The 14151-nt window shown below is 46.7% G+C and overlaps 1 protein-coding gene across 7 annotated transcripts in view; it reads left to right on the top strand.

Moving 5' to 3' along the window:
• Positions 1-14151, top strand: part of LOC132666560 (cytidine monophosphate-N-acetylneuraminic acid hydroxylase) — a 133969-nt gene that overhangs the window by 17168 nt on the left and 102650 nt on the right. For 4 of the 7 annotated variants that reach the window (XR_013555479.2, XR_013555480.2, XM_078446574.2 and 1 more), the window contains exons 1-2: positions 6710-6816; positions 11727-11774. Coding sequence is in view for 5 of the 7 variants with exons in the window: in XM_078446574.2 (XP_078302700.1) it covers positions 6725-6816; positions 11727-11774 (140 nt within the window). In the remaining 2 variants the exon portion in view is untranslated. Of the gene's footprint in view, positions 1-6657; positions 6817-11726; positions 11775-14151 lie in introns of those variants that run through there. The other 3 variants (XM_078446577.2, XM_078446581.2, XM_078446575.2) reach the window with 2 other exon arrangements.

Raw genomic sequence — 14151 nt, forward strand, 5'->3', positions numbered from 1 at the left:
CTGAGCTAGTCTGCAGAGGGGCAGCAGGGCTTTCGGTGGATGTTAACGTTCTGGATATGCAGAGGCTCTTCTGGATTGTTCCAGGGTGCTCTGTCTGCAACCTTTGACCTTCAGTGTAGATTGGGCCCTCCGTATGCATTTTCCCTACTCTTCTCTCTGGGCCCAGAGATGCCACCTTCTACTTCTCGTGACCTAGAGAACCTAAGTGTTCCATAGGCCAACGTAAGCGTGTAGCAGCCTAAATGTGTAATGTGGTGTGAGATCAGGTCCTTTTTTTGTGTGCACCCAGATTACCGTAAGAGGCTGGCCATGCTCTACTGGACTTTGGCCTTGGTGCAGATGGACCATCGATGGCTGGCCCATGCTGGGAGATGAGAGTTTGGGGAACTCTACGTGCTCTCTTACTTTTCTCTAATAGACCGTGTGCCACACTGTGTTAATACCGTTGGTGCTAGGGCTGTGTGTCGGTGACCGACCCTTTAAGCGTCACAATATGCTTTGTCATGCTCTCATTTTATACTAACGGAAACTTAATTTAAGCATGACTTGAGCAATTTTTTTTTCAGCGATAAAAACAACCATTCATTATGTCCACAGAGTCTGTGGGTCAGGCATTCTCAGACAGGGCACGCCAGGGACAGCTTGTGTCTGCTCCGTGCTGTCTGGAGCCTCACCGGACGGCTGGTGCAGCTGGGGATAGAATCTTTGGAAAGCTTGCTCCCTCACACGCCTGGGAATGATGGCGGCTTAGCCCTTGGCTGGACTTGCCAGACGCCTCCACGGGGTTCTTTCATTTGTCCCAGCTTCCTCATAAATGGGGACTGGCTTCTGAGGACAGGCCCAAAAGAGAGAAGGTCAGGTGGTGTCTTAGACCAAGCTTCAGAAGCCACGTAGCATCTGTTGTCTGGGGCGGTCACAGGCTCCCGCCCAGATGCAAGGGGAGGAGCATGGATGCCACACACCTCCGTGGGAGGAAGGTCAGTCACGCTGTGAGAACAGCCTGTGGGAAGCTGTGGCCGTCTTTGGAAAATACCATCCTCCACTTTCCCTAGGCCCTATGAATGCATTCTCTTCGTTTCCAGACTGGAAGACATTTGGCCAGATATCTCCCACCAGAAAAATGTAACTGAAGATCAAAACTGCCAGAATCATAGAGGGTAACACATTTGTCTCTGCAAACGAGTCTGGTTCTAGGGACTCTTCAGTTACATACCCTTTGTTTATTGTAGCTTCCCCGGAAGGAAATATGCTATGCAAAATCGTTTCCCTTATATTTATCACGACCTTCGAAACTGCCGACCCAAAATTGGCCCCCCCAAAAGTTAGTATGTTCTTCTTAATGTCTTCTCAGTCCTTGGGAAGATCAGTAGGAAGGTGAGTGGCTAGAAATGCCTTTACTGCATCATAGGCTAGAACCTCTGGATGTATAACCAGGACACAAAACCTGGCCATTTGAACAGGAGACCCACATTCCTGGCCGGTGGCACCTTACGTCTTTGAAACTAAAAAAAATCCTGCTTCCCCGTGTTACATAATTGAGTTCTAGTCGTTAAGTTCTCGGTAGTTTGGAAACTAGAAACGGAACAGGCCTCATAAGGAAAGAAGGTAATGGCCAGAGCCACAGTCCTTTTTTTTTTTTTTTTTTAATTTTTTTCTTAACATTTATTTATTTTTGAGAGACAGAGCATGAATGGGGGAGAAGCAGAGAGAGAAGGAGACACAGAATCCGAAGCAGGCTCCAGGCTTTGAGCTGTCAGCACAGAGCCCAGCACGGGGCTCGAACCCACGAACCATGAGGTCATGACCTGAGCCGAAGTCCGATGCTTTAACTGACTGGGCCACCCAGGCACCCCACCAGAGCCACAGTCTTGAAGGCACAAATGAGGAGGGTGGTGGGTGGTCAAAAAGTTCTCAGGCCTGAGAAACGCTTTTCTCATTCAGATGCTAGATGGTTCCTCGTCTTATGCATCAGATCAGGGTGTCAGTTCAAGAAACTGTTCCTGAATTCGAATGGGAAACCAAGAGAACTCGCCTTTCCCTGCTGCTTCTTGGGGCAGAATGTAGTTCTACAACTTAATTAAAATTCTTCCCCTGCCCCCTTCCTCAGTCCATAGAAAGCAGGGCCGGTCTGTACCGTGACTTTCCTGTAAGCCCCTGCCGAGAACACACGAGAGTGGGGTCCATCCTAGCCTGACCGTGGCCACCAAGACCGGCATCCTGCACAGTGCATTCGACGTCACCACCGCTGTCTGCTTCCTGAACTCTTTCATCATCCCAAGCAGAGACTGTACCCATTAAGCAGGGACTGCCCGTTTCTCTGTCCCTCCGGTCCTGGTAGCTGTCCCACATACTGTCTCAATTTGCCTATTCCGAGTATCTCCCAGAAGTGGAATTCTACGGTATGTGTTCTTTTGTGTCAGCTTTATTTCACTCAGCACACTATTTGCCTGTTATATCCATGTTGTAGCACCTATCAGAATGTCCTTCTATTATTTGGCCAAATAATATTCCATTGTGTATATAGACACCACATTTTGTTATCAGCTCCTCTGTTGATGGCCACCTGGGTCATTTCCACCTTCTGACTCTTGTGAATAACGCTGCACTGGACGTTGATGTACGAGTATCCGTTTGAGTCCCTCCTTGCTTTAAATTCTTTTGGATGTATACACAGGAATGGAACTGCCAGATCATCCTGAGTGATTTTTTTGGAAACACAGAAGTTTCCAAAATATTCTATGACAGCAGGGAGACTGATTTTCTCAGGGCTTAGAAGGGACAAAAGGGCACTAGGTTACGTAATGCCTCAGGACAGAATATTATGTCAAGGCGTTATTCAAAGTTCTTCAGCGACTACTATTATTATATCCTAAGCCTTTGAGCAGTGTAAGTGGAAAGGGGAAGGTGTTATTGGGGTCAGCAGCACCTAAAGACTTTGTTTTATTCAGGATATTCTCTTTAGTGGATCAGGATTAGAGACTAGAGGAGAATAAGAGTTTCTGGAAAACCATTTCTTCGGGCCATGGTTTGGAGAAGGCTTATGAGTTCCATAAAATTAGAGTTTATGGAATCAAGAAGAGGAAAGCATTCAGTTCCACTGGCATAGACATCTGGTTTTTATTACCCAATTTGCTGCTAACAGGACATTAACCTTAGGGAAGTGACTTAAACTCTTAGGGCCTCTGCTTCCTGTATTCCACAACATGGATGGAGGAGGGGTTGGAGGACAGGGTGGGAGGCTTGGGCTGGATAATGTCGGGTCCGTTTCTGCTCTATACATCTATGATTTTAAAAAGCTTGATTACTTTCTTATCCAGATCAAATTTTTATTTTTAGAAAACCTTGATCCCTAGGTCCTGGCCACGTTGATTTATGACATGAGCTCATTGTAACTACCTCATCACAGAAGCTACTGTTTGTTTCTATCATGCCTTTACTCAACTGAAAATGTGCGGCGTGAATTTAAGATAACAAATATTTCCTCAGAGTATGAACCATATCATGGGCAGAGTTATTGGATACTGTCACACCCTAGATCTTGTATTTGGTACTGTAAAACTTTAGAATAACAGTGGTTCTCTTAAAAGCCATTATGCTCTCTTAACTACTTTCCGTAAACACACCTGCCCTTTACAAACATCTCGCCCTTTCTATGAACCCACCATCTGGTTTCGACTACGTTTCCTCTAGAAATCATAGTAGTATAGTTTGGGAAAAGGCCTGACCTGCGATGACTGCGTAGTTGTTTTTATAGCATCTAGTGCATTTCTCATTCATGCGTGCATTCATTCAAAAATATGCCCCATGCTAGGTGTTGGGGATACAGCAGGAAACAAGACAGCCCCCCTCCCCCATTTAGGTTAATGTTCAAACGTGAAGACAGGCAGTGAATAAGTAATAACGGGTGTGCTGGATGTTAAGCTGGAGAAATGAAAAGTTCTCCGTGCCACGGAAGCTTATAGTGGGATCGAACCAAAACTTTGGGTATCAAAGATTTCCAGGTGAAGTGGCATTTCAAGTGAAATCTGAGGAGTGGGAGGGAGTTAGCCAGGCAAAGATGGGGAGGGGGAATGTTGAAGTAGGGGGAACAACTGAAGTGCACAGGTCCACAGAACAGCAGGAAAACTAAGAGTGTCACGCTGGCCAGACCGGGGTGAGCAGTGGGAGATAAGGGCAGGAGAGGGAGGCACACGCCAGGATGAGCATGATAGGCCACGCTAAGGATTTTGGACTTTATCCCCAAAGAAGTGGGGAATCATCGGGAGCTGCAAGCAGGGAAGAGATATGGTTACATCTGACATTTTTAAGACCCGTCTAGCTGTAACATACTGCATAGGTTGGAGGTGGGCTGGCAGGAGGAGAGTAGGAGGCTCTTCCTGAAGTTCACACGAGAAGGCCAGGGATGTGGCTGAGGCCCTGGATCCCCCTGGAGGGACAGGCACGGTGTTTGGTAGGAGCTGGGGGGCTGCAGGTGGACCTAGGGTCAAGAAGGCTTCCACGGAGGCCACAGGAAAGAGTTTTCCAGAAGGGGGAGCGTTGTCCAGGGTGCCAGTGGAGCTGAGATGTCCAGTAAGTGGATGACTGAGAAGCATCGTTTGGATTTCACGATGTAGAAGATATTGCTGGTCTTAGAACATTCCTGGTGGAGGATGAGGGCAACACTCATCTCGAGTGGCTCGAGGGGTCAGTGGAAAGTAAGAAGAGAGGAGAGAGAGAGACAGAGGGACAGACAAAGAGTGATACTCTTCCGGAAGTAAAGAGAAAGGACCATTGCTGGGGGGGACAATAGTGAGTTTAGAAAGAATTATAGTTTTAAAAACTGGAGAGGCTTGCACACGTTTAAATGCCAAAGGGAAGGAGCTGGGTAGAGAGGAGAGACTGAAGAATTAGGAGAGAAAGGGACAATAGCCTGGGGCTCCTGAGACTATGCGCTGAAGAAGGAAGTCTAGAACCCAGGTGGAGGAATTGGTCATTTGGCACATTTCACGGGCATTTTCCAACAAGACGTCTGCCTTTCTCACTAGACCGTAAGCTCCTGTATCTTATTCGATTCTGTATCCCTAGCACTGAGGCTAAGACCTGACACGGAAAGTGCCCTGTGAGCATTTAACTGAACTCATGTGTCCTTGGTGCTGGAAGTCCTCCCTTGGGCAGAGAGACCAAATGCCTTGACATGTAGTGGGCTTCTGGCGTAGACTTTAAAAATGAGAGCTATGGGTGACAGAGTCGCCTGGCCAATGATTAGGCTGGTACCTTTGGTCATTTATACTTGATGGGAAGGCAGTGGCTGAAATCCGTCACGATGGAGATGGAGAGAAACACACGGTATACAAGTCAAGAATAACTAGAGAAGTATTTCCCTCCCTCTTGGCTTTCTTCTTGGCCCAGAAAGGAAAAGGAACAATGCAACAGTCTCCACAGGAAAAGGAACAATGGTCCCACTTGGTGGGTCCATTTCTGTCGACGGGAGGCAGCTATTAGCACAGGCCTCAAACAGAACAAAAAGCTGGTTGCCAGCCTTTTTCCATCCAGTTGATCATAAATCTTATATAAATGTACAAATTAAACTAACTCAATGAAACAATTCCATTAGATTTTTTTTTTTCCTTACTGGCAAAGGGCACCATTAATCTTGAGGAGCAAACATTGTTCCATATCTGTTTTGTTTTCCCCAAATCTCAAAATGCTTAAAGACTGACACTTATGCGTGAGATTCTTCCAGGAGGGAGGGAATGAGTTGGAAATGGCCTCTGGGGTTTGTAGGAAGGGAAGATTGAAGCCGGGTGAAGAGGATGTGTGCCGGTTCCAGAAGCAGACTGGTTAATACTTCCAAGAAAGGAACATGCTACGGAGGTGTTCGTTGAGCCAGTATTTATTAACCGTTGACCTTGTGCCTCTGGCCCAGGCTCTTTGCCAGACACAGGCAATGAAGAGAAGGCAGCAGAGTGCTGGCCTTTGGGAGCTCATCATTGCGCACCGTCCTAGGATGAATTCAGTGTCCACTAGAGCTGCTTAGGGAAAGAGTCTTCTAGGTTCTGGTAAATTGGGCACGCACACGAAGATCCACTTGTGGATGCATGGAAATAATGATTCTATTAGTCAGTGCAGTACCCTAGAAACCCCAGCACAGGCTTCTTTGATAAAAGCCATATTACAGAGCATGACTGAAGAAGGCATGAGGCCCTCAATCCCCTGTCCTGGACCTCTGTTCGGGGACTGGTCATGTGCTGTTGTGCCTACAGAGATACGACCGGGCTTGCGGGGGAAATTCCGAGTCCAACCAGTAGCCTAAAAAAGAACCCAAGCCTTCCCCCTTCGCTACCCCCACTCCCGTGGCTCCACCCACTGAAGCACGTGACCCTGTGAATGTGTGCCTGGCCATTCAGATTTGTCTTTCTATTCCCGCATGCCCTGGAAACACAGGCAGAAGGGGGATAAGTGTTCTCCAAGCAGGGACAAAAAGCAAGGGATTCCAGACCTGCATGAGACCACAGGGGTTCCTGTGCTTGGGTTTTTTGAGATACCCCTGGATCCTTCTCACAAACCCCTCTTTTTACTCGAGGAGGTTCTGATTCCGGAAACAAATGAGCGAGGCGGACACAGTCTCTGAAAAGAGCAACGAGGGAAGGAAGCCTGGGGAACAGGAACATTTAAGGTCAGGCAGAGGGGAAAGGAGGAAACAAAACCAAAACAAAACGGAGCAAACGGCTCTGGAGGCCCGGGAATGAATGCATTCCATTCACCGATTTCTAGCAGGCAGAAAGTTTCAAGGAGAAGGTGGGCGGTCCTACTGAGTGTAACAGTGAGGCCAGTACGGTAAGGAAGGGCAGATGCTATCACACCTTCCTGGAGAAGCCAGAGGGCACTGGGGAGGGAGAGTCAGGAAGTGGAGAGGAGGAATAAGAGTAACAAGAAATGTGGCAGATGAAAGAGAGAGAGAGAGAGAGAGAGAGAGGGGATAGTTGCTGGAAGAGGCCATCATCCGAGGGAGGTTTAGTAGGACAGTGTTGAGAGATCTAGAGAACTTTTCTCTAGGGTACAGTGTGGGTGAGAGTGGGCGGGATACAAACCTTCCCCTGGAGAAGGCTGGCACACTTCTTTGGGAGGTGCGGTGTTCTGTTACAGTGGTTTCTCCCCCAGAGTTCGAGACAGAGAGGATGAGGGGACTGGGGAAGGGACTCTCAGGGGAGCACAGCTGACCCGTGTGCATTCTGAGTCAGGCAAGTCTGAAGAGATCTTCTTTTTATAGCCTGGCTTGAGTCACCACCAGGCTGTAGAATGCTCCCCCCCCCCCCCCCCCCCCGCCCCCACCCACTTCTTTTGTCATCCCCCTAGCATTTTATTTGCAAATGAGAGGGCTGATATCAGCAGGTTTCTTTTCTCTGGCCAGGTGCTGTTTGGGGGACTTCTCTGGGCGGAGGGAGTACGGTGGGTAGGGGAGTGGTCTGGAAGCTTGTAGGATTTTTTTTTGGTCACTTGTAAGTGTCATCAGATTATCTGTAGTTTGTCTTTTTTCAGCATTCCTGCCCAACAATCATTAGATCCTTTAACTATGGAATCTGGTTTTTCTTCAGCTGGAAAAAAAAAAGTTCTCTTTTTATTTCTTTGATTGTTCCTTTTCAATTTGGGTTTTTTTTTCCCCTTTGGAAGACAAATTCTTATTTATTCTCATATTTTCTTCCTGTTTATTTTGTGTTTCATAATTTCTCTCTCTTCTATGTTCTTTTTTCTTTTTTAATTTTTTTCTGAGCTGGTGGGGGGTGGGGGGAGGGGGATGAGACTCCTTAAGTTGGTTTCCTAGTTCACAGATTCTAAATGTGGTTTTGGTATATCTTGCTACTTAAGGCCTCTTCTGACTATGCGTTGCTGTGGCACTCACGGTTCTGTTTCTTACGGCTGTTCCCTCGCTGCTCCCTGTTCATACTTCCTTTTCCATCTCTGCAACATCTTCCTGCATGTCACTTTGTCCTTTGAGACTTAAACGTCTAACTCCCAGTCCCATCCCCGATGGGAGGTTTAATGCCCCTCCTAGGTTTTTTTTTTTGTTTCTTTTTGATTCCAGCAGGTTTGGTATAAATGGTCCCTTCAAGGTCCAATTTTCTTTGGCCAATCATCTCCTGACCTCACTCCTCCTTATAGCCAGCCCATCCTGGCCCGGACAAAGGCCACATCTTTCCCTGTGTTTCCCAAGCGCCATTCACCTTGTGTGGGGCTCTCTTTGCTGGAGGTGTAAGGAGGGGTGGTATCACTGCCCTCCAGAGAGCACACACTGTCCTTGAAAGTCCTTCCCCCTCCCCATCTTGGGAGCCTGCGTGCACCTGCTTCCCCAGGTGCCTTCCCCCCACCTCCTACTGGCTCGTGCTCATTCAAGAGCCCCCTTCTCCAGAATCCTAGTTTCTTTTTCTGTCAGCACTTAAACAGGCAGACAAGCCATCACCAGACCTGTTTTCTCCTCAAGAGAGTCTGGGCTCCCGCTATTAAAATGACAATGTTTATAACTCAGTGCACTAGTGAGAAAGGTGTTTTTTTAAGTTCTGCCTTGTGTACTCAGTCCATCTTGGGGAGAGAGATCTTCTTATTTCCAATTCCCAATTTCCTCCACATATGTAGTGGTCCTTATACCCCCTTTGATTTCTCTTAGGTTTCTCAGTGTTGGCAAGCAATGCGGGTTCCCACGACAATTGTGCCAGTTTCTTCTGGCAGTTTCCTGCCTCCTTTCCTTAAGTGAGGCTTGTGTGGGATGTATGCAACATGTAACACATGTACAGCCACCAGCAATAACGTACAGACCCCAGAGAGTGTGGCTCACCATTAGCCAGGAGTAAATAACAGACTCGTTGTCATTCTCCTTTGTCTACCTGATTTAGATTCACTTTTGTGACGCATCTGGTCCCCATACCATACTCTTGGGTGCTGGTCCCCTTACGCTGTCCGTATGCTTGTGTTAGGGCTGGTCAACCAATCACAAAGGTTCATAGCTGCTTAGCATGCAACTGGCCATGTCCAGTTGACTAATTACACACTGAAAAACACTGCGAAAATGGTGCAAAAAGCCTGTGATATCACCACACAACTCTTACACTTGCTGTTGTGAGTGCAAATTGGTAGAGTCTCTTTGGACAATTGTTTGAACCTGTCAAAGTTGGATGTTTATATACCATTTGACTCAGAAATGCCATCCCTGGGTATATTGCCAACAGAAATGAGCACTTACGTCCACCAAAAGTTATGTGCAAGAATATTCATAGCATGTTTAGTCATAATAGGCAAAAACAAGGAACAGACCAAATAGCTAACAATAGTAGGATAAAGAAAATGTAGCATATTTACACAGTGGAATACTAGGCAGCAATGAAAAGGAACACCCCACTGCTGTGTATAATACAGATAAATGTCAGGGCACCTGGGTGGCTCAGTTGGTTGAGTGGCCGACTTCGGCTCAGGTCACGATCTTGCTGCTCGAAGGCTTGTGAGTTCGAGCCCCACGTTGGGCTCTCTGCTGACAGCTCAGAGCCTGGAGCCTGCTTTGGATTCTGTGTCTCCCTCTCTCTCTGCCCCTCCCCTGCTCACGCTCTGTCTCTCTCTCCCCAAAATAAATAAACATTAAAAAAAATTTAGAAACAAATAATAATATGGATAAATGTCATAATGGTGGGAGAAAGAGCCCAGGTATGTAACTGTACGATTCCATTTATATGAAATTCAAGAGTAGGCATAACTAACCTGTAGTGATAGAGGTCAGAAGAGTGGTTGGTATTGGAGTGGGTATTGGCAGGGCAGGAGTTTGCTGGGGAACTACAAATGTTCTGTACTTTGATGTGGGAGGCATTTGCATAGGTGTATATCTATGTAAGAGATCATAGGGGCACCTGGATGGCTCAGTCGGTTAAGCATCCGACTCTTGATCTCGGCTCAGATCTTGATCTCAGGGTTATGAGTTCAAGTCCCATGTTGGGCTCTGCACTGGGTGTGAAGCGTACTTGAATTAAAAAAATCACAAAGCTGTACATTCAAGATTAGTGCACCTTACTATATGTTATACTTGAGTTTTTAAAAAGTATGATGCAATATGTTGTAACACTAGGGAAGGAAGAATTGAGAGACTTTCTCGATTTGGGAAGGAGAAGAACACTTTCAGGGGCCAGGGGTTACCTCAAATTGCCTTATGTAGAAATCCTTCCTTTATCCTATTAACAGACATGTCTCCTCCTAGAACAGTTGAAGCTGATTTGCTACTCCACTGATGATTTGCCATTGAGTTGGTCCCTCCACACCATCATAAGCATCCTTGGGGATACGAGTCCTTTGTCACACTTCCTGTGCTCCAGAAGCTTACAGTCTTACTAGCAGAAATAACATATTTAGAGAATTTAGTATTATTCCTTTTTCCTCAAGTACAATTTGTGAGGTGCAGAATTCTCCAGGAATTCAGGAGAAAGAAAAGTCAGCTAGAAAAGGCGGTGAGTGAGGAACACCTGGCTGGCTCATTCGGTTAAGTGTCCAACGCTTGGTTTCCGCTCAGGTGGTGATCTCACGGTCCGTGGGTTCGAGCCCCGCACCGGGCTCTGCGCTGACAGTGCGGAGCCTGCTTGGGATTTTGTCTTCTCTCTCTCTCTCTGCCCCTCCCCTGTGCGCATGATCTCTCTCTCTCTCAAAAATCAGTAACATTTAAAAGGAAAAAAAATGGAGTGATTTCAATGAAGGAGGAAGAACTTGAGGGTTTTTAACCTGATGGGAAAACTGTCTGATAGTCTTTTATTGTTTACTTTCTTGTCCTTGTTTGACGGACCGCCGAAGACCTGCCAGCAAGTGCCGGGATAGTGACCAGCCGAGAGACAGCGAATTTGTCACATAGGGGAAATCAACCGTGGAGAAGATCCCAGACTTGCCAGGAGATCTGGGTTTGGACCCTGAGCTGGCACCGGCCTGGGCTCCAGGGACTGGGAAGACAGAATCGCAGTCAGAGGGGTGTAGGAATCAGGGACGACCTGGGGCCAGAGCTAAACTCTACACCTCGATGGAAAATAGTCTGCAGATACCCTTTGTTCGCTAGGAAAGCAGTTATTGTTAGTGCATTAAATACGGGGTATATGTGTGTAGGTGACGAGCTGACTCGAAGAGGCAGAATTAACAGAGAGTTAATTCCTCCTTCGTACTTTCTCCTCTGTCACCTCATTCATGTGCCTGCGCGCGCGCGCGCGCGCGCACACACACACACACACACACACACACACACACATACACACACATATACATACACACACACACACACACACACACACACGCACATTGTCACACACCCACACATCTCTACCCCCCTGCATGTACCCACCACCCCCCCCCACACCCATAACACTCCCTACCCCCACACCCACACACACCCATACACACCCCAAGCTCTGGTGCTGGCAGGGAATTAGAAGTTTATCTAAAATCACCCTCCACTTGCCAGGCTGTAATGGGTGGAGCCATGTGGGTGAGTGAAGGTTGGCAGGTATCTGAAGACAACAGAAACTCACATCAGCTGGCTGAATGTCTGTGCCTCCACAAGTCCCCTCACCCCCTGTGCTCTCATAATTGCTTTTGAAAAGGTTTTCTGGCTTCAAAGAAATCAAATCAAATTCGTTACCACGCAAATTGAAATTTACAGGCTGGAGTCATCCTAGAAGTTGTAAACATCATTTAAAAGAAGATTTCAGTCTCCTTCTGTTTCTGCTTTCTCTAAGGAGCTGTTTTGTGCTGTTTGACCCCTTCCTACCTGGAATGGAACAAAGGTATGGTTTCTAGTTTGCTTTTTTTTTTTTCTTCCTACCGAATTTGGGATTGATATGTTTGCTAACTTGTATTTACTGCTTCCAATGAAAAGGTACAAGGAATTGAAAGCTCTTGGTGGAGGATAGGGAGGATCTCGTGAAGCTAAGATGATTTGGGGATATATGTCCCATTTTAGGAGCATGGGAGTCACAACTCAGTCAGTTATTTGGGTTCTGAGCTTGCCTCCTGCACACCCTGGCTGTCCTGAAATCCTCCCTGCCAGAGCTCTCTCTCTCCCATGCCATGTCCACTGTGCCCAGCCCTTCACTCGTGACCTCTTCTTTTCTGCAGGTTTTCATTACTATTGTCTCTGGCTACCAGCAGATCTTCTTGATTTTGGAACTTGCTTCTGTGTATACATTGCCTCCTGCTTTGCTTAGGGCTCAAAAAGCTTTAGGGCCATGAGAAAGACTAAAGGGTCAGGGCTGAAGGAGCCCATGGGGGTTCAAGCCCTGAAGGGCTTGGAGTTGAGGGGTGCTCTGGACTGAGAGGTTCCCTGAATTCTTGGTTCAGAAGTGCAGTCAGCCTTAACGTTCTTACAGTAAGATGCTGACTCCATCGAGAGATAGGTAAGATTTTGAGGGCTGGGTTGGAGCTTACTCACCATTCGCAAATTGTTTCTGGGGGGAAGGTCACGTGCAGTACAAATAAATTTGTAGACTGCTGCCTAGTCATGTTGGGGATACTGTCTGTAGGACATTTCATTTTAAACATGTCAGTGTACCATTTGGGTACATGCCTAGTTCTCAAGCAAACATGCAGCTGTTCTAAAGATATTCTAGGAATGCTCGCATGTTTAAATCCCAGGTTCGTGTAAAAGGTTTTGTAAGAATCACTGTGGTGGGCCGTTAGGTGCAATATTCATTTCTTCTTTCAGTAAATATTAATTGGGATCCTCGTGTGTGCTAGGTTCTTGGAGGTGCAGCAGCAAACTTACACACACACGGTTCCTTCCCTGTGTGGTTTTCAGTTTTTTAGGGGGTACAGGTAATTAATCAGTCTCATAATTAAACATGCGATTATAGGTTTAGTATCTCACATGAAAGAAAGGAACACGGTGCTGTGAGACTGTTATAGCAGGAGTTGACCTTCTCTGGAGACTCAGGGAAGGTTTCCCAGTGGAGATGATTGAGGGTAGGAGAGTAAAATACGTGAGAAGGGATCAAAGCAATATATTCTGGGTACAGGGTTGTACTTTGAGGAAATGAAAAAAGGCCAGGTGTTGTTAGGAGAAACAGCTTAGATAAAAACGAGCTGGAGGAAGTGATTAGGGGTCACTGTGGTCCAGGCCATATTAGGTCTTCTGGAAACAATGGCAGGAGATTGATGGATATTTGAGAGGCAAGAGAAGGACTGGCAGGATGAGATTATCTTAAAATGTCCATCTTAAATGTTATTCTGGCCATAGTGGAAAGAATGACTTAGTGACGGCAGGGTGATCGGTTAGGGAGTCTGACAGTGGTCCAGAAGGGAGATAATGGTAGTTTGGGTGAGGTGGGAGAGGAGGATGGTCGTGAAAATGCACTTTCTGGGTAAAATGGATGGACTTGAATTGAATATGTGATAGCGAGAGGAAAGGGGGTGTCCGCTAACAGGGTCATGGCGGACGTATGAAGGTTTGGGAGGGTGAGATGTGCCAAGTTGAATTTTGGACATGCTAAGTTTCAGGTGTGCTTAAGATATTCTGAAGGATATGTCCAAAAGGCAGTTCGTTTACAGCAATGGCTTTGTGGCTCCAGTGTGTGTGTGTGTGTGTGTGTGTGTGTGTGTGTGTTTGAGTTTGAGTCATGAGTGTTCTGGGGCCATGGGTATGGATGAGATCCCTTAGGAAGAAATGTCAAAAGAAGAAAATGTAGAACAGAGCCTTGAGTAACTACAACATTTAATGACCGGGTAGCGGAAGGATGAGTCAACAGCGGAAACAGAAAGTATGAGCAGAAATGTAGGATAGAAACCAGTGAGCTGTTAGGTGTATAGAAACAGCAATCCCCAAAAGCATGTCGGACTCTGAGGGTGAGGAGAAAAACAACTAGCTGGAGACTATGTGGGGCTGAGACTTTTTTTTTCCTTTAATGAGAGAGATCTCGACAGTTTAAAAGTCAATCTAATGCCGTATGATTCCATTTATATGGCACTCGCAAAATGGCATTAAGTGTAGAGAACAAATAAATCAGTGGTTGCCAGAGGATAGGCACAGTGGGGGCGCCATATAAAGGGGAGTTCCTTGGGAGTTCACCGAGCAAGGTCCTTGGTGACAATGGAAGAGTTACGTTATCTTGATTGAGTGGTAGCTATCCACGTCTATACATGGACTAAAATCTCATAGAACACACACAC

Source organism: Panthera onca, chromosome B2 (assembly GCF_046562875.1).
Source record: "Panthera onca isolate mPanOnc1 chromosome B2, mPanOnc1 haplotype 2, whole genome shotgun sequence".
Taxonomy (NCBI): Eukaryota; Metazoa; Chordata; class Mammalia; order Carnivora; family Felidae; genus Panthera; species Panthera onca.